The sequence below is a fragment of the Lampris incognitus genome, chromosome 18, assembly GCF_029633865.1.
Source record: "Lampris incognitus isolate fLamInc1 chromosome 18, fLamInc1.hap2, whole genome shotgun sequence".
NCBI lineage: Eukaryota > Metazoa > Chordata > Actinopteri > Lampriformes > Lampridae > Lampris > Lampris incognitus.
Window position 1 is genome coordinate 11880881 of NC_079228.1, and position 19566 is coordinate 11900446.

General features: G+C 44.6%; 1 protein-coding gene across 1 annotated transcript in view; it reads left to right on the forward strand.

Moving 5' to 3' along the window:
* Positions 1-19566, forward strand: part of ctdp1 (CTD (carboxy-terminal domain, RNA polymerase II, polypeptide A) phosphatase, subunit 1) — a 129178-nt gene that overhangs the window by 20277 nt on the left and 89335 nt on the right. The window contains exons 9-10 of the mRNA XM_056298772.1: positions 9756-9897; positions 13578-13802. Of these exons, the coding sequence (XP_056154747.1) occupies positions 9756-9897; positions 13578-13802 (367 nt within the window). The remainder of the gene's footprint in view (positions 1-9755; positions 9898-13577; positions 13803-19566) is intronic.

A 19566-nucleotide genomic window follows, 5' to 3' on the forward strand; every position in this document is an offset into this window, starting at 1 on the left:
GTGCATTGAAGCTGTTCTGGAGGCTTGTGGTGGCCCCAACACCTTACTAAGACAGTTCATGTTGGTTTTTCCTGTCATTTGTCATCCGTCTGTGTGTGTGTCACACACACTGTAAATATAAGTCAAAACAATTTCAGCCCCGCCCAGGTTTTATAGAATTTCCTGTGGTGTTTGTTCCTTGGAACTCTTTATGCCGTGCTATACGTAGATGATATGAGCTACTTTAGCTTCATTAAATACTAGATACTGAGCACAGAGTGCAATTGACAGTGATGGTGTATTCCTTTAACGCACGGCGATGTGTTATTTATTTACTGATTGTGGCTTATTTATGGTCTGTCTTTGTCACTGATTCTGTCATAAACATTTAGTTTCATTACTGAGCCACTACCTTACTGAAAAGTGTGTTCTTTCTGAATTGGTGTTTCCATCAGGTGGCTGTTTTACTCAGACGTGTTATTAGATTATCAGTTTTGATAGCAGTGATATAAATGAGTCTTATTTCATGGCCTTAATTGGATAGAAATCCATCTTTCATGCTGGTGTGCTTTAAATTTAATTTAATTTTCTGCACAAATGTGTTGAGACATTAGCAGCAGGATAGGTGGACCTACATACCAGGGACAGGATGTTTCTGACATCCCTATTTTCAGGAATAAAACTGACCATGTTTTCATGGCACACCAATATTCTGACATCACCCCAGTTAGGACAGTAACTTATAACCATGGAAATAGCACTTATTGATTTCTACAGCTCGGATAAAGTCTTATCTGGACTAATTAGCATGTTCCTTTGAAAACATGGAGGATTCAGGTATTAGTCCGGTTATTAAAGGGCTGTTTTGTCATACACATCTTAATTGCACTATGATCCTCAGTCTGAGTTTTCGATACATCTTGTGACACTGGACTTCGGTGTGGGAACCCTGACCAGGCTCAGTATTTCACATGGAACCAAACATTTGCAAAAAACATACGCAAACTTCTAGACGTTGCATTTATGCACATCACATTGGTTCGCTGTGATGTAATACTCACCACAGCTGCACAAGCTTGTCAAGTACAATTGCCACCCGCATCCAATGGAACAGGTTCTTACACGTTGCCGTCTTGAGGATGCAGGATTCACAATCGGTGAATTCTTTTAGAGCAGCCCTCCCACCCGTGTACACTCGTCCAGTATTTTCGTGTTCTATGAGGTGGCATCACAGGTATCTCACTACCAACCAAAATCGCAGAGGCCTCCTGTAATAGCTGTAAATGTTGGAGTCTAAGGGTCCAGAGACAAACCAACTAGCAGCGATGAAGGCCAACTGTTGCGTTGCCTCACGTCGCCTGCCGTCTGGGCCAAAATGTAGCACTTGAACACACCGCAAAGACTACAGCCAACAGCCCTGATTCACTAGCTTAGCACTGATTCGCTAAGCTGAACAGCCAGTCAGAGTGATCTCTCTCACCGATGGGCTCTGCCCATTCAACATGCTGAATCGGCCGAAACGCTGCCGACAAGGGTCTGACTAGTGCCGACGGTGCGGGACACACCACAAAAACTAGGGTCACAGACACTCACCGATGGCCCGACATTGGCCGATGGCCGACAGCCGACTGTTGGCCTGTTGTGTCAGGGCCCTAATTTTATGCATGGCCATTAAAACAATGAGTTGAAACACAGTATTGTACTATATGTGCACGTAATTAGCCACGAGTCTTTTTCCATGGAGTAAACATTACTGCCACCGTTGTTTCACAAATAGGAGGGAAGTGCGCACATAGGAACACCCATTTGTCATCTATAACAAAGTATGCACCATGGAGAGGAGGGTGTTATATGTTAATATATGTGATCCTCCTCTTCTATCCTCATCTTGTTCAAACTATGCTACAATGCATGTAAAAGGATATATGAATGAAATAATGCAGAGTATAATTCACATAAACGTAAAGGAGAGATGATGGGTATATTGGGAGAAGGATGCTGAATATGGAGCTGCCAGGGAAGAGGAGAAGAGGAAGGCCAAAGAGGAGGTTTATGGATGTGGTGAGGGAGGACATGCAGGTGGCTGGTGTGACAGAGGAAGATGCAGAGGACAGGAAGAAATGGAAATGGATGATCCACTGTGGCGACCCCTAATGGGAGCAGCCGAAAGTAGTAGTAGTAGTAGTAGTAGTAGACAGTTCATGTAAACATCTTAATCTAGTTATTGTCCTATTTGGAACAAAGACCTTCATCAGGTTGTCGGTGCATGTAAACATGGTGAAACCAAACTGTCACTCGAGTTTGCAGTTGTCAAACTATGAATTTCAAAGGCAGTACCTAGCCCCCTGCTGCAACCTACTTGTGGGTTGTGACCCACAGTTTGAAAACCACTGATCTAGTCTGAGTTGGCTTGAATGAAAAGTCTTTTTCTTAAAAGCTGCAAAAACTCTTTGCGGTAAATGAAGCAAAAATTTGTCATTTTTCTAATTGATAAATTTCATCATTTTCACATGTTCGGGGTAAAGCCTTGAACACAGAGTCTGTTTTCCATTAGCCCCTCAGCTGAAAAGACCTCTTAGATAACAATATTGGTATAATTTGTTTAATTAGTTATGCTTTATTGACCAGGTAACACAACAATGATCGATTGTTGGTCAGTTGCTTTTCACAGACTCCTTCCCCCAATTCATTTGATGTATGAACCTTTCATCTGATCATGGCCAAGTCGTCTTTTCATTTCTTTTCTTTATAACGTAACATCCCATTATATTTGATCACTATTCAGGGATTATCCATGCATGATGCTAATTGTAAGTGGTAGTGATTGATGCTGGTAATGTGTTGCTAGCGAGGCTGGTGGTTGAGAGGTCAAGTGAGATGCAGGGAGCAGGGCAGGCTAAGCTAACTTCTAGCCCATGCAGACTGGCAGATTCGATAATACTGAGGGCGGTCTGGCGGCGGCCTCACCTGGCATTGACTGTGGTGTTTTTGATATCGTCGTGAGTGCGGGGAGGTGTGTCGAGGGTGTCTGGCTGGGAGAGCTGGTGCTGGATTGGCTGGGACAGCTTGGTCTGCTTTGTCTGGTGGGCCCAGGGACCACAGCCCCTGCCTGGAGCTGCGCCCAAGGAGGAAGTGCTGAGGGCGGTCTGACAGAACGCAGAAGCGGGACGGGCTAAGCTAACTGCTAACCCATGCAGACCGGCAGTTCCAACAGTCATCCTGGCTGGCGTGCGTTCCCTTGGATGGTGATTTTTTTTCTTTAGTTTGGATATATGTGTTAGTTTGGGTATGTGTGTTCTTGTAGTTTTTGTATGTGTTTTGTCTTTGTGTTGTACTGCTGTGGGCTGGGGGAAATGGCATTTCGTTCCATTTCATGTACGCAAGTGCATGAAATGAAATGACAAATAAAGTGTTCCTGATTCCTGACCTGTAATGTAAAGGATGGTAATAACTGAGATGGAACTGTGTGTGAGTCTAGTGGGTTATTGACGTGTATTACAGTGATGTGTAATGAGGTGATCACCGGAAGTTTCATTCTTGTTAATCGTTAACAGGTGAGTGGGGGGGGATAAATCGGCACATTGGTTTAGGTCGTGCTGGAGATCAGAAGGGGGTCAGGTCCTCTTCTCCTAAATCATCAGAAAAAAAGCACTTGGGTGCTGTTTTTCAAATTCCGTCCCTAGGTGTCCCTCAAACCTCTCCAATGCTGCTGTTTGTTTTTATTCACAGACCTAAAACCGATAAGAACCATTATGTTCTGTTGCATCACCATGCTTTTTTTTTTAGGTTTTGTAATAGCTGAGTACAGTTGGCAATGAAAAATGATCCCTGCATAATTTAAAGGATAATGTGTAGAGAATGTCCTAGAAAATGATCTCCTATCATGTTGCTCTGAGTCTCATTGCTTGATTGACAGAATAATTTACTAGTATGTTCTCTGGTGCTGGAGAACCAGGAAGAGAATTGTGTATGCTGTCACCTGAGGCCATGCTTATGTTCTTTCCCCCCAAATGTTAAAGACTTAAGAAATCAACAGTGTAGAGGAGAAGATATGGAGGTCGAAAAGTGATATTTGTTTTCATCTTACGTCACGTTGAGGGATTTTTCATTTTGTTGCAAAATATCTCTCTGTGCTAAAGCTGAGTATTGATCAGCCCAGATGGGCAAATTCCAAAACGTTCATGTGGTTGAAAAATATTTACTCAAAAATAAGGATCATGTTGGTTTAGGGGGTGTAAATCCCAAGTTTTATCACGATACGATATTATATCGATTCTTGGACATCGATACGATATTTGCTGATATCAGTCTACCATGATACGATTTCAATTCAGGGGCCTGCGATCAATATGAGATGATATCATATGCCTAGTTAACATCAGTTGCATTTATATCAAATCATAAAAAGCAATTAAAATATGATTTGACAGTTTTATTGCTGAACTCTTCCACATTTAAATGAAAAACAGTCTATTTCTTTAATAAAAAGGATAAAAATACACCTGCTGTTGTTCACTATAATGTGCCACATTTCTCATGTTTAAGTGCAAATGTTTTTTAACAGTTGACGTAGAGTCCTTAATGACCTTTCAAATATGAACGGGAACCATGGACATCTGCTTCATCACCTTGGATTCACAAGGTTCTATCTGTATGCTCAGTGGTTTTAGGGATATTGAGCTGTACAGTTTTCACATCCTGGGCAATGGATCGATGCTTTCACTTTGCGTCAATGATATTGATCATTGAATCAATACATTGATCCAGATCAATGGATCGTTACACCCCTATCTTGGCTGCTGAAAACATGGTTTTTAATTGGAAGTTAGAGCTGACTGGGGAACTTGGATACCGAATGCCACAACAATGGTAAACACCGAAATTAGAGGAAAACTGTGCATAGCTCTACAATCCAGTGACACCTATTGGGATTGCTTGAATAAACTTTTTCAGTTCAAATCAAATGAGGGATTTGAATAGAATGGTGATGTTATTCTTGACTTTTCTTTATAAAAGATAAGTGTTGTCTGTTGTAGATATAGATTACTAAATGTCTCGTGGGCTAAATTTAGCACGAGTATCATTTTCCCACTTTAATAAGTGACCCCCGCACAGTGAGGCTTTCGTATTAATTCACACAGGAAGGTAGAATGTAAGATGTGACATGATTATTTTTCTGTTGCATCTCAGCATCACGGGGACTGCTGGGATAGGCTCCAGCATCACCGTGACCCTGAGAGCAGGATAAGCGGTTTGGATAATGGATGGATGGATGGATCTCAGCATTGCATTCTGGTTGTGGTCGATCAGCTAGGGCTAACCTCAAAGGTTCTTTGTGTAATATTTAGGTTTACGGAAGCATAGTACAAATGCTTCTGGTGTGGGAAGATGGCTGTGCGAATTCGTTTTTGCAGCAGCCTCACCCAGTGCCGGTGTCAGAAGATGGCAGCGCAAATTCACATTTGCAGCGGCCTCATCCAGTCCCGTCCATGCAGTATCTTTGTCCACGTCTGCGTCTTAAGTTTTGTTTTAAGTTTGATGGCTGGGAGACCTGGAGCTGGATTGGCTGGGAGAGCGGGCCGGCTAAGCTAACTGCTAGCCCATGCAGGAGGGCGGTCTGGCGGTGGCCTCGCCTGGCATTGACTGTGGTGTTTGTCTGTCTAGGACAGCTTGTTCTGCTTTGTCCGGTGGGCGTGGGTACCACGGCCCCTGCCTGGAGCTGCGCCCGAGGTAGAAAAGCCAAGGGCGGTCTGACGATGCGGAAGCGAGACTGGCTAAACTAACTGCTAGCCCATGCAGACCGGTGGTTCTGACAGTCATCCTGGCTGGCGTTCGTTCCCTTGGACAGTGATTTTTTTTTTTTGTTTAGTCTGGATATATGTGTTTTTGTAGTTTTTGGATATGTGTTTTTGTCTTTGTGTTGTACTGCTGTGGGCTGGGGGAAATGGCATTTCATTTTATTTCATCTCATCTACGCAAGTGCATGAAGGGAAATGACAAATAAAGTGTTCCTGATTCCCGAATAGTAGATATCAGCATGGTTGAAACAAAGTAAACGAGTCTCCAGCTTAAAATCCGTTTGAGTTTAAGCAGTTGCTAGTTATTGCTCTCTATTAATCAGGTGAGAGACAGGATTTAGTAAGCTTTATAACTGCATGGTAATATTGACCTCAGGGGCCAAGTGTACACCAGCAACTAGATTGCCTTTGCAGTTGCTGTATGTGCTATGTGCTGTTGATACAGCTCAGTAAAGGACATGGTTAGAAAAGAGGGAGATTTTTGCGAGTGGGATTAAACGGTCATTCAAAGTGTGATGTGCCGTTTGAGTGTACTGTAGTGCAAACAGTCTTTGGATAATAGTTTGCTTAGTTGCTACTGGAATTATGCAGTACCTGCTCCTTAAATGTACAGTGTGAAGTATGCTAGTATGCAGTTTCAGACACAGCCCATGTACACATAAATCCAATTCTGCAAAGAAAATAAAAATGGTTACAAAGAGTCACAGAAACACCAAATCAGAACAATTGTCTCGTACTTGTCTAACCCACGTAAAAATATTAAAGACAAGACATTTCATAATACACATCCATGCCTACATAACCTCCTCTGCAGTAGAGACGCAATTTCAGAAGCCCCTCTTGTATAGCAAAATGTCACAAGATTGGCTTCGTCTCACCTATGAAAAAGCCATTTTGTCTCGAGAGCAGCCAGAGTAGATTCAGTCGCTCAGTCAAAACACGATGAGGACAAAAACATGCCTACGTGGGTCCTTATCCGCTCTTCCTTGTCAGAAATCAAACACAGGAAGTGGAGCCGTTGCCTTGGGAGCAGACCTCGCCGGCGGCGGTGCTCGGTAATCAACATCCCTGTATGTCAGGCGGGGGAGGAAATCGGGCCCAGAGAGTGCTTGGGGCCAAATCAGCCGCAGACACTTAGCCTGGAGAGAACTTTTGAAAAGACCTCCGTTATGACAGCAGTTACCACAGTGCGTCTGACAGGTGTTCATCATGTCCATCTCGCACGGAAATCGATAATTGAATTACAGCTTTTAGGTCGATGGCGGCCATGATGTTTCACATTTAAAGAATGCTTTGCTCCTGGCGGACTAATTACTCCGACAGTCTATATGGCGTGGCGGTCACGCATGCGCGAATGATGCAGGCGAGTGACCATCGCCTGCCGAGACGAAATTCCTGTCTTGTGCTGATGTGGGCAGTTCAGGATGCGATGCACATGGAAATCAGTTTGCTGGTATGTAGTCCATGTGAGTGGTTGTGGTTGGCGGTCACACATGAGCGTTGCGATGGAAAAATTTACACTGAAGTCTAGAAAAAGATAAATGTTGTCACTTAATTTGCCTCAGTTGTACATGTTATCATAGTTTCATGGACGAATAGAGAGGAAGAACATTAGTATACAAGTTATATTTGTATACGGCGAAATATGAATGGAGGTTATTAATACATTTTCCATTTATTTGCATTCAGTTCCTGTCTGCCGACTCACTACTCGTTCACTGATTTTATCTGTTTTGTAGATTTAAGATGAAAACGCCCTTCTTACATGGTGCGGCATGGTGGCGCAGTGTTTAGTGTGGTCGCCTCACAGCAAGAAGGTCCTGGGTTCGAGCCCCGGGGTAGTCCAACCTTGGGGGCTGTCCCTGGTCGTCCTCTGTGTGGAGTTTGCACGTTCTCCCCGTGTCCGTGTGGATTTCCTCCGGGTGCTCTGGTTTCCTCCCACAGCCCAAAGACATGTAGGTCAGGTGAATCGGCTGTACTAAATTGTCCCTAGGTGTGAATGTGTGTGTGTGTGTGTGTGCGCGCACGCCCTGTGATGGACTGGCGGCTTGTCCAGGGTGTCTCCCCCGCCTGCCGCACAATGACTGCTGGGATAGGCTCCAGCATCCCCATGACCCTAAGAGCAGGATAATTGGTTTGGATAATGGATGGATGCCCCTCTTGCAGTCTTGGCAATACAGATATTGTGTTTTGTTTTGTTTTGTTTTGTTTTGGTTTTTTTATTGCAATATCAGCATGAATTCAGCTTGGTGTCAAGACTGCTGCAAGTCATCTCGCCTCTATTTCCTGCAATGGGGGATAATTTACAACAACTCAAATTCACATAGCTAGGAGAAACAGGACACGCTGTGCATATAACAGTCACAGAAACCAGATCTCCGAAGCTGTCGTTGCTAATGTCCTGACTTGTTCACCCCTAAGTAATGTGCGTAAGCCAGCCACAAGTCTTTATCGTGATTGTATGCAGCCATGAGTCCTTGCTGTCAGCGTGGGTGTTTGGTGACTATGGAGCCAGTAGCACTGTGCCTGTGAGTTGGTCAACTGGTTGAGATGAACACATCTCTCAACAGCTCAGGGACTTAACACCATTTAAACTTCCTTCTCTGCTGTGCCTGTTTTCTTTCATTATGTCTTGTTCTGTCCACACGTACGACTTGGTCTTGCAGTTGCTCCGATGGGGCGTTTTGGTGGGAGAAGGGTCATCACTCCGTCACTAAAGCTGCGTCTAGCAGCCGTGTTTTCCCTCTTAAATCAACACATGGTAACATGGTACAGCTTGAAACAGTCTGTTGAGGTTTTGGCTGCTGCGTCTATGGAAACACCGGGGAGATGTCCCGTGGCATACTACATGTCACTTGAGAGGAAAATGTGCCAAAAGAAGAGAGCCACACTGCATCCGAGCAAGTCCGGGATTGTTGGTTCCACATGTTTAACCATGACGAAGGTGTCGGCATACTGGCTGCTCAAACAAAACAATTGAAAACTGAAAGGCAGACAAAATCATTGCTACATACAAAGGTGTATGTCCTTGCTGCAGCTCGATATTGTTGATTTAGCACAGAGGGGTAAGAAAGACTCTAAATTGTACAAACAAATAGCAAAGCCTACACACAGAGCGTTACAACCAGTCATGTGACCAAACAAGCTATCTCACAATTAAGACTTGCGTGCAATTAATTTTTTTATTATTATTATTTTGATCCCCCCCCTTTTTTTTCTTTCTTTTTTTTTGCCCCCAATTGTATCCGGCCAATTACCCTACTCTTCCGAGCCGTCCCGGTCACTGCTCCACCCCCTCTGCCGATCTGGGGAGGGCTGCAGACTACCACATGCCTCCTCCAATACACTAGGAGTCGCCAGCCGCTTTTTTTCACCTGACAATGAGGAGGTTCATCAGGAGGACGTAGTGCGTGGGAGGATCACGCTATTCCCCCTCCCCCATGAACAGGCGCCCCCGACTGATCAGAGGAGGCGCTAGTGCAGCGACCAGGACACACACCCATATCCCGCTTCCTACCCGCAAACAAGGCCAATTGTGTCAGTAGGGACGCCCGACCAAGCCAGAGGTAACACGGGGATTCGAACCGGCATTGCCGTGTTGGTAGGCAATGGAATAGAGTGTCATGCCACCCAGACACCCGTTACGTGCAATTAATCTGACAAGTTTGGTGAGCAAGCCTGCACACTGTGGAGACCAGAGCCACCGCAGTGCTTCCTTTGTGTTTCCTTGCGTCAAACAAAATTAGATTCAGTCACCCCCCCCCCCCCCCCGCACTTCATCAAGAAAGCACAGGCTACTGCTGGTTTCTTTTTTTCATTCTTTTTTTAATTTATTTCCAAGGAGATAATGAGCATTGCAAGAAAGGGAAATGACTTGAAATCAGTTTGAAATCTCACCGCCATATCTAAATTGGCAGTGATTGGACAGTCAGATTGTGCTAAACGATTTTCTAATTCTTTCCTTGCGCTGACACCCAGGGACTGAGAAGGTACGTCAAGCACAAGGCTGCAATCACCTCCATGTGGTCAACCCTGACTGGCTGTGGAGCTGTCTGGAGCGCTGGGAGAGGGTAGAGGAGCAGCTCTACCCTATGAAGGAGGACTACTCCAAGACGCCACGGTAAGATGATTAATTGGTGGCTGGAAGGTCCGTTTAACCTTCCAAAACCTCAGGCTATTGTTGTGCTTTTTAGAGTCAAAGTAGTTCATGAACCTGGAAAGAAGCTTTGCCTTTTATTTATGTTGGATTGGGGGGGCAAAGAAAAAAAATGTGATTGCAAAGTTAAAATGTGTTCAAGCGAGGCTTAAGAGGCTTGAAAGTGGGGGGGGGAAACAATAAATTACACAAAAAAAAATATCAATTTCGATTCCAGTGTAAATATGCCAACAATGACCAAGGACTAAGCGATTTGCCCCTCAGATGTATCATACCTGGCAGCACAGTGGTTAGCGCGGTCGCCTCACAGCAAGAAGATCCTGGGTTTGAACCCTGGGGTAGTCCAACCTTGGGGGTCATCCCAGTTCGTCCTCTGTGTGGAGTTTGCATGTTCTCCCTGTGTCTGCGTAGGTTTCCTCCAGGTGCTCCGGTTTCCTCTCACTGTCCAAAGACATGTAGGTCAGGTGACTCGCTGTACTAAATTGTCCCTAGGTGTGAATGTATGTGTGTGTCGGCCCTGTGATGGACTGGCGGCCTGTCCAGGGTGTCTCCCTGCCTGCTGCCCAATGACTGCTGGGATAGGCTCCAGTGACCCCGATTGGGATAAGCAGCTTGGATAATGGATGGATGGCTTGATCATACCATTAATCCTCCTTCTATCAGCTGCTTCCAGCTCTTAAGTGAGATATGCCTTCATCAGCCTCATTCCTCCAGAACACATCTGGAATAAGGTGTTGTGTGTCCACTGGAGACATTTTTCAAAGTAACATTGTTAGCACCGGTATAGCGTTGTGTGAAGACAGGAGACGCTCGGTGGTTGCTGGTACACAATGACATAATTTTCACAACAAGAAATATTCCCTCTGCTTTCTTTTTATTCAGTTTGTGATAATGTGTATATGAAATATCAAACAGATTTTCTGTTAGCAGTACTTGTCACTTTTCATTTCCTCTGTCTGCTCTAACAGAGTAGATCTCGCTGTCAGTCCTGTTCTGATGCTTCCCCTCCTTTATTTATTTATTTTTCTATGATTTAGAGTTTATAGTTTTTCAATTTTAACAAACAGAACATTCAACAGTGAAATAGATATGAGGAAAAATAAAAAGGAGAAACAATTTAAACAAAAAGAATATAAGAAACATACCAAAAGGCTCTGAGGATAAAACAAGATATTAAAAGTAAACATACAGATATTGAGTGCAGCATTATTTATTCCTTAGCGATATAGATCTGGTATTGTCCCCATTTCAAGATATAGTCGTCCCATCTGTCAGCCGTTCTATGCAAAAGTTGTTCATACGAGGCCATTTTTTCCCATCAAGCTCTCCTCACATCACGCCTTGCACAGTAGTTAAGACTGTCGGTGTCGTGCCCCTGCCTAACAGTCTCTCTGGACCTCAGAACCCATTCCTAAATGGTACACCACAGTGCAACGGGCTCAGTAGATGAAGAGGTCGCCCCGCAGTGACAGCTTACTTGTCGAGTGATGCCGTCCACTGACCAACAGAGCGGTTCCTCTGCATGCCGTCTGATGTTTGTGCCATTGGTCCGATAGGGCTCATAATCCTACTGGGCTCTTCTGCTGCAAACACCATCGAGCACCCTGCTGCCAACGCCTTCTTGGATTTGAATTCGGAGTTACCGTCTCCTAGCCTTTGCCTAAAGAGGCAAATCTACCAGGCAGTAGAAACAGATGCAGTTAGTACCATCTACTGTCATAATGGTAGCAGCAAAGGCTGACCCGACTTTATATGAGGCCATTTTTCCAAGTTCTGTGAACCGCTCCCGCCAAGACGGAGCTTCTGCCTTTTCCCACCCCCTCAATAAAGTCTGTCTAACCGCCATTATGGCAGTTTGGATCAGTTCTGCATTTCCACAGTCGTTCACAGCTAATGGGTAACCCAGCACATGTGACCTGGGCGAGAATTCAAAGGTAGGGCTGGGCGATATGGACCAAAAATTATATCTCGGTATTTTTAGGCTGAATGGCGGTACACGATATATATCTTGGTATTTTCTACAAAGTGGGCTAAATGTTCAGTTGTAGGTCAAAGCCACATGTGAGCTGTCACAAGCACTTTTATTAAAGCAGATCAAAATAAAGTGCAAAGACAGGGTTCCCTCCCCTCTTCTAAAATATACAGCTGCACAGTATATCGACATGTAAATGAAAAATTATCTAAAATAAATAGCCTGTATTAAATAAAAATAGGCCTATCTCAGAGAATGCGAACCGCATTCCAAAATGGTCATTATGACGTTTCAAAGTTTAATAACTTTGTGGGGGGGAGATACAGACCTGCCGCTCCCTGAATCCTCCTAAAATTGCATATGTTTGCATTTAAAAAGAATTTTAGATCAATTGCACACAAAAAAAGTTATAAGATCTTCCTAAAACGACCATGAGCGGTCAAAATGGCCACTTGTAATTTGCGCGTCATGTCACTATTTATGATGTGTGTTGGATGTATAATTTCCTTCGCGAAGTTCATTGCTCTGTCCTAGAAACACACTAACGTTCTCCGGTGCAGAGAAATAGTCTAAACTTGATTTTTGATTATTGCCAACATGGCTGGTTACAGACGCTGTTGCAGATGCACCATGACTACCACCGAGGCGTTACAATATTTACAGGCGTTGGACAGCGGCCGTTTTAAATTGTTCGAAAAATAGTATTAAAAGTTGTTAAAATTTTCATTTTGGTGTCAGTTAGTTTCTTAACTGACATACTAAAATATGTAATACATTAATACCTCAATTGTGTATTTATCTTGACAGAATATAGAGTTTAAAAACTGGCCATCAATTTGATCGCCCATGGTCGTTTTAACGCAACATCAAACTATATCGATATAAACGGTATTGTTTTATCCTATATCTTGTTTGAAAATATATCGATATAACCTAAAAAGCTGATGTACCGTCCAGCCCTAATTTAAAGTCATCGCTAGTGATCGCCTTTATACAATCATGGACTTGTTTCCAAAAGACCTGGATCTTGGGGCATTGCCAGAGAGCATGGAGTAATGTACCCTCTGAATTCTGACATTCCCAACAGTCTGCATCGTTTTTAAGGCCTAATCGATGTAGTCTAGTTGGAGTCCAGTAGAAGGGATTGGCTGACATTGATCAGTCGGAATTGTTCCCCATTTGGAAAAAGTGTAACGCTCACAGCGCTGGGCTCTAAAAAAGCGAGGTCAGCTTCCTACATCGGGTTACAGGTCTCTGGTGGACAGTCTAATGTCCCTTTTCCCCTACATGGTACCGGCTATACTCGACTTACCTTTTTTCATTTTCCATTACTGGAAAGTACCGGCATTTTGGTAACTGTTACCACTTTTCTGGTACCACCTTTGTCGGGGTTCCAAAAATCGACGAGCAGCTACACTGAGGGGGTACTGTTACGGTAATGGAAAACGACGCAGAAGCTAGTTGAGCCGGTACCATGTAATGGAAAAGGGACGTAAGTCTACTGAATGCAAATTTACAAAGTGCTTGCCTGTTTCGTGAACAGTATTGCTTCATATCTGTGATACTGTGTCCTTTTTCAAGAATGACCCATGGATAATGCCCATGATTAGGCAACTTGTATGTGAAAGAAAACCGAATTGTGATATTGAAAGTTTGTCTTGTTTGTTTAAAGGAGCAACAGTCCAGCCACGTTCCTTGATAATCAGGGGATCTTTCAGAACCCAATCTTCCACCCGGTGCCCATTCAGCACAAAGCTTCTCCGCCGGCCCCTGAAGTGCGGACCTATGACGCAGTTACAGGGAAATTGATCCGGAGGGGTCCTCAGGCCTCACGGCCACCGTCTTACCTCCAGGCTTCAGGGCAGCTCTCTGATCACCGGGAGCAGTCTCCTCTCAGGTACTGTGTTGACAAATGTGTTGTTTGTTCTGCTTTTTACTATCATAACCACAGAATAAAAACTCCCATCTCCTGTCTTGAAAACAGTGACTCTTAGGAGCAGAGCAACATTACGGCAGCACTCGAGCAAGCATGTGAAAATTGGGTTTTACACTATTGATATTTCTGAGCGTTTATGCTTGACTGCAGAACTGCTATTAGCTCATCTTAAATACCAAAATCTGCCCAAAGCATTTCTTTTCCATGTCATTTTCTATTACAAATGAATAAGGGCAAGTGGATCACCCCTTTATAGATTACTCCAAATTGGATGTATTATCATGCACTATCAACTGAAACACAAAACTCCACAGCTACTGTGGGAGGGCCATTTATAAGATTTTTATAGGCTGTCCATAGAAACCGGACCTGTCCAGCATCAGGTGTGTAGTATCTAGTGTTCTATCTCCAGTGTGGGAAAATGGCGGCGTGACCTCACATTTGCAGAGGCCCCCCTCAGTTCCAACTATGCAGTGTCTTTATCCATGTCTACATCTGCGTCTGAGTTTGTGTCATCGTGTGAAGAATTATGTCTGTGATCGTCGATTTCGTTTGATGACTTGGAGAGTTGCCGTTGGATCGGCTGGGAGAGCTTGGTCTGCTGCCTCCTGTGGGCCGAGCGAGGGCCCTGCCTGGAACTGCGCCCAAAGAGGAAACACCGAAAGCGGTCTGACAGGACGCGGATGCAGGGCAGGCTAAGCTAGCCGCTAGCCCATGCAGACTGGCGGTTCCGATAACACTGAGGGCGGTCTGGCTTTGCCTGGCATCAGTTGTGCAGTGTCTTTGTCTGCGTCTGCGTTTGTGTCGTCGTGTAGAGTACGGGGGAGGTGTGTGGCTGGGACAGCTGGTGTTGGATTGGCTGAGGGAGCCTGGTCTGCCGCGTTCAGTGGGCTCAGGGACCACGGCCCCTGTCTGGAGCTGCTCCCGAAGAGGAAACCGGGGACGGTCTGACTGGACATGGAAGTGGGGTAGGCTAGGCTAACTGCTAACCCGTGCAGACCGGCGGTTCTGACAATCATCCTGGCTGGCGTTTGTTCTCTGGGCAGTGATGTTTTTGGACTGTGTTGCAAATTTACTGGATGGACTGTGTTGTTGACTGTTTGTGTTTTTTGTGCTTTGTTCTCTCCATTTTTGTATGTTTTTGGTGGTGTTGTTTTCTTTTGGATATGTGTTTTTTGTCGTTTGTGTTGCACTGCTTTGGGCTGGGAAAAACGAAATTTCGTCTCTTTTGTGTATGAAAGTACATGACTGAGATGACAATAAATTGTTTCTGATTCTGATTCTGATTCAGGCAAGTTTTTCTCATCCATTCACTTTTCACAGTTGTAGAAAAAGTGTAAATATCGACTGCTGGGAGCCAAGTGTCTTAACATGTACGAGCATCCCAATGAGACGTCCCTCCAAGCAGGAGTATACGTGCAGTGACCTGAGAAGCTTGGCACCTTGGCAGATAATCTGTGTGCCCTTAATTCTTCCTTGGTTGGATTCAGTTTCCCCGTGACATCTTTAACCATGACATTCAAACAGTACACTAACCTGACACAGCTGATATCGGCACCCTTGGAGTTGCTGTAAAGAAATTAATTCTTACCCCACTATCCAACCGTGGGGAATATTTGTTGATGCCAAATTTGACATGCCAGTTTGATATAGGCCATGCAGGGGGGTGAGGGGGGAGGTGAGGTGTGGTAGGGAGCGCCTCTTTCCAGCGATACGACACACCAGTGTTTAATAGAAACCTGCAGTTTGACCGAAAAGCTTTGCAGTTCCCGCAAGAGTCACCTGACCAGAATTTTCCACTACGATTGTCTTTAGATGCAGCAGTCACTCACTGAAATGCAAATGAAAAGTGCACCCTCTGTCTATTTACTTGTCAGTCATAGGGGTGTCTGGCCCTGGGTGTCGGGCCCCTGCCAGTCACCACAGGGAAGCCGGCTTTCAAGCAGGCAGGTGTTTGTCTTGTTTCTGCCTCCTGGTGATAAACGCCTGCTCACAAATTCCCAAAGACATACTCCCCAACTCCAACATGCGCTCGTAGTAATGATCCATGAAAATAGCTCATTAATTCACATGGAGAAGCCATTACGTTGTGGTTTCCATTATCGACTGTTCATCATGGCTATGGAGGCTTGAAAGTCAAGATATGTAGCAGAACATAAAACAATCTGTGTGCCAGGAAACGATGCTTAGAATGTTTTCCATAGAATAATTGATAGTAGGCTATGATTTTCAACAGGATCTGGGTCTTAACCAGCCCTGATTTATTCCAGTCAGGAGCGCTCTTGTTCAACTGGAAGGCATGTTCTTCCAAAGGAGTATCTCTTCATGTTTAGCCAACATGGGGCTGCCCAGCAGCAAGTAGGAATCCCTGCAGAAAATATAATTGGGCATATAATCAATAATATTTGAAACATTAAGAATAGAAAAGGATATTTTACAGGCCTGCAAGCCATGGCGAGTATTAGACAGCTAGGGTTTGCTTAAGTGTTGGATATTGGGAGACACGGTGGCACTAACTAGACCGTTCGTTTCCCGCTTTCTTAGATTGCATTCCTGTTAAATCTCAAACAACAGTTTCATTTGGTTGTTTTTATTTTCAGTCTAATTTGGCAGGATGTGTGCATAATGATAGTAGTTGGTTTAAAGCATTATTGTTTACTTTTTTGGGGGGGGATCCCCCCCCTTTTTCTCTCCAATTGCACTTGGCCAATCACCCCGCTCTCTGAGCCGTCCCGGTCACTGCTCCACCCCCTCTGCCGATCCGGGGAGGGCTGCAGACTACCACATGCCTCTTCCGATACATGTGGAGTCGCCAGCTGCTTCTTTTCACCTGACAGTGAGGAGTTTCGCCAGGGGGACATAGCGTGTGGGAGGATCACGCTATTTCCCCTCAGTCCCCCTGCCCCCCCGAACAGGCGCCCCGACTGACCAGAGGAGGTGCTAGTGCAGCAACCAGGATACAGACCCACATCCCATTTCCCACCCGCAGACACGGCCAATTGTGTCTGTAGATGCCCGACCAAGCCGGGGTAACACGGGGATTTGAACCAGAGATCCCCGTGTTGGTAGGCAACAGAATAGACCGCCACGCTACCTAGACACTATTATTTACTTTTTTAATATTACTTTCTACCTAGGATAAACGAGTATAAAATGTTTTAAGTTTTCAAAAGTTTATCAGGGAGTGTTTTTGTACCAGTGTGTATACAGGTCAATTGCTGAGGTCTTAAATGCCTTTTATTTTAGCACTATGATAGTATCATAATTAAAAATTACAAGCATAAAATTGCCCCATATTATGCATACTTCAGAGGCACAGTGCAGTTTTCAGGGAGTTGCACAAACCATGATTAAACTTGTATCATCAAAGATGTTCTCTCCAATTAAAGATCGCCAAGAGGAAGTATTGAGTTGCGTTCTTTTTCTCAGGATTTACATCTCCCAGGCTCTCATTAAGTTAAAGTCCCTTTCCAACACTCTCACGATCCATGGTCCACCCCCCCCCCCATCCAGAATCTCATAGTCTATGTCAAATTGTACGTTTATGGGTGGAGTTTACACAGATTTTAGAATAATCAGCAATTTTAAATAGTAGCTGTCCTCTAGGAGTCACAGTTAATGTGTTCAAATTGTTTTTACATACTCCAGGGGACGATTTTGAGGATTTGTTATGGCAATGGCCATGTTTACTATTCACAAAGGAAATAGTTGCAATCACTGTATTGCAAGATGGCAACAGATGTACTCTTAGGCCCCTCCCTTGGTTTAGGGATGGTCGCTCCCTCTTCGCATAGATGGCCTCTTTGACTCCCCCATTCAAACAAACATTCTCCCTATCAAGGATATGCTCATCCTTGAAAGAGTGGCCACTGGCCTGTAGATAGGTATAGACTGTGGAGTCCTGGCCTGACGTGTTAGCTCTTCTGTGTTGTGCCATGCTGTTGGCCAGCATCTGTTTGGTTTCCCCCATGTACAAGTCATGGCAATCCTCCCGCCACTTGACAGCATACACTATATTGCTCTGTTTGTGCTGGGGGGCCCGATCCTTGGGGTGGACCAATTTCTGGTGCAGCGTGTTTTGGGGTTTGAAAGCAACTGAGATGCGATGTTTCGAAAATGCCTATCTCAACTGTTTCGACACTCCTGTCACATATGGAATCACCACTGGTTTACGCTTAGGCAGCTGTTGTCCTTCTCCTCTCTTCGGTGCACTGTTTGAACGTCTTCAACGCCCAGTTAGGATAACCACATTTAACCAGGGCCTGTTTAATGTGGGATTTCTCCCCTTCCCCAGCGGCTGTGTTGGTTGGAACATTGTCAGCTTGATGGGCTGACAACCGTGAGGGCTTCATTCTTTTATTTACAGTAGTAAACAGTGTTTTTGAATAACCTTTGTGTTGTCTGTGAATGTTCTCATTCATCCAGGTCATGGTTATCCAAAGGAATTGAATCGAGTGCAACTGGACTTGGTATATATCCGTGAAGACGTTTCACCTCTCATCCAAGAGGCTTCATCAGTTCGTGCCTTTCTGACTAGACCAAGCTAGTCTGACTGGCTGGTGATGAAACTCAGATATTTATCCTCTTTGGAGTCATTATCAGAGCTAATGATGTCCATGGCTCTTTGTGTTCCGATCCGATGTTTAGCAACGCCCGTCGTTATCAGAGGTATTTATATGCATGGCTCTTTGTGATCCGATGTTAAGCAGCAATGGTCGTTGGGGGTGTTAGTTTCGACTTCGTTAGTGCTCCATTCAGTGGTCATGAGTCGTTGGAGCCGTTAGTGACTGACTGTTGTTCTTGGAGGCTTCTTGAGTCTCCTGGGTAGAGATGAAAGGACGGCATTGTAAGTGGGAGATAAGTGGTGTCACAGACCTCCTCCTCTGTTGAGGGATGGTTTTTCCAGTTTCGCGTAGAAGGCTTCCTTCACCCCTCTTTCAAACCATCTATCTTCCCTGTCCAAAATGTGTACATTGCTGTCCTCGAAGGAGTGTGTCTTCTCCTTTAGGTGTAGATAAACTGCTGAGTCTTGTCCTGAGGAGTTTGGCCTTCTGTGTTGGGCCATCCATTTGTGTAGTGGTTGTTTGCTTTCTCCTATGTATAGGTCAGTGCAGTCCTCATTGCATGCACTAACGAAGTCGAAACTAACACCCCCAACGACTGTCGCTGCTTAACATCGGATCACAAAGAGCCATGCACATCAATAGCTCTGATAACGACGGGCGTGGCTTAACATCGGAACACAAAAGAGCCACGCATATCAATACCTCTGATAACGACGGGCGTTGCTAAACATCGGATCGGAACACAAAGAGCCATGGACATCAATAGCGCTGATAACGACTCCAAAGAGGATAAATATCTGAGTTTCATCACCAGCCAGTCAGACTAGCTTGGTCTTGTCAGAAAGGCACGAACTGATGAAGCCTCTTGGATGAGAGGCGAAACGTCTTCACGGATATATACCAAGTCCAGTTGCACTCGATTCAACTCCTTTGGATAACCTTTGTGTTGCTCAGGTGTTTTGTAGTGGAATCAAACAACAAAGTAAAGGTCAGTACATAATTTATATGAAAAGAAGATGTACAGTCAGCTGAATAACTCTAGTCACATGATCAGTTGAACAATTGTAACAAAAGGCTTCATGTTTTCAGAAAACACCTCAATTCAAACATACAGTGCAGGTCACAAAGTTGATGTCATAAGTAGAACTCGAAAGTGATTC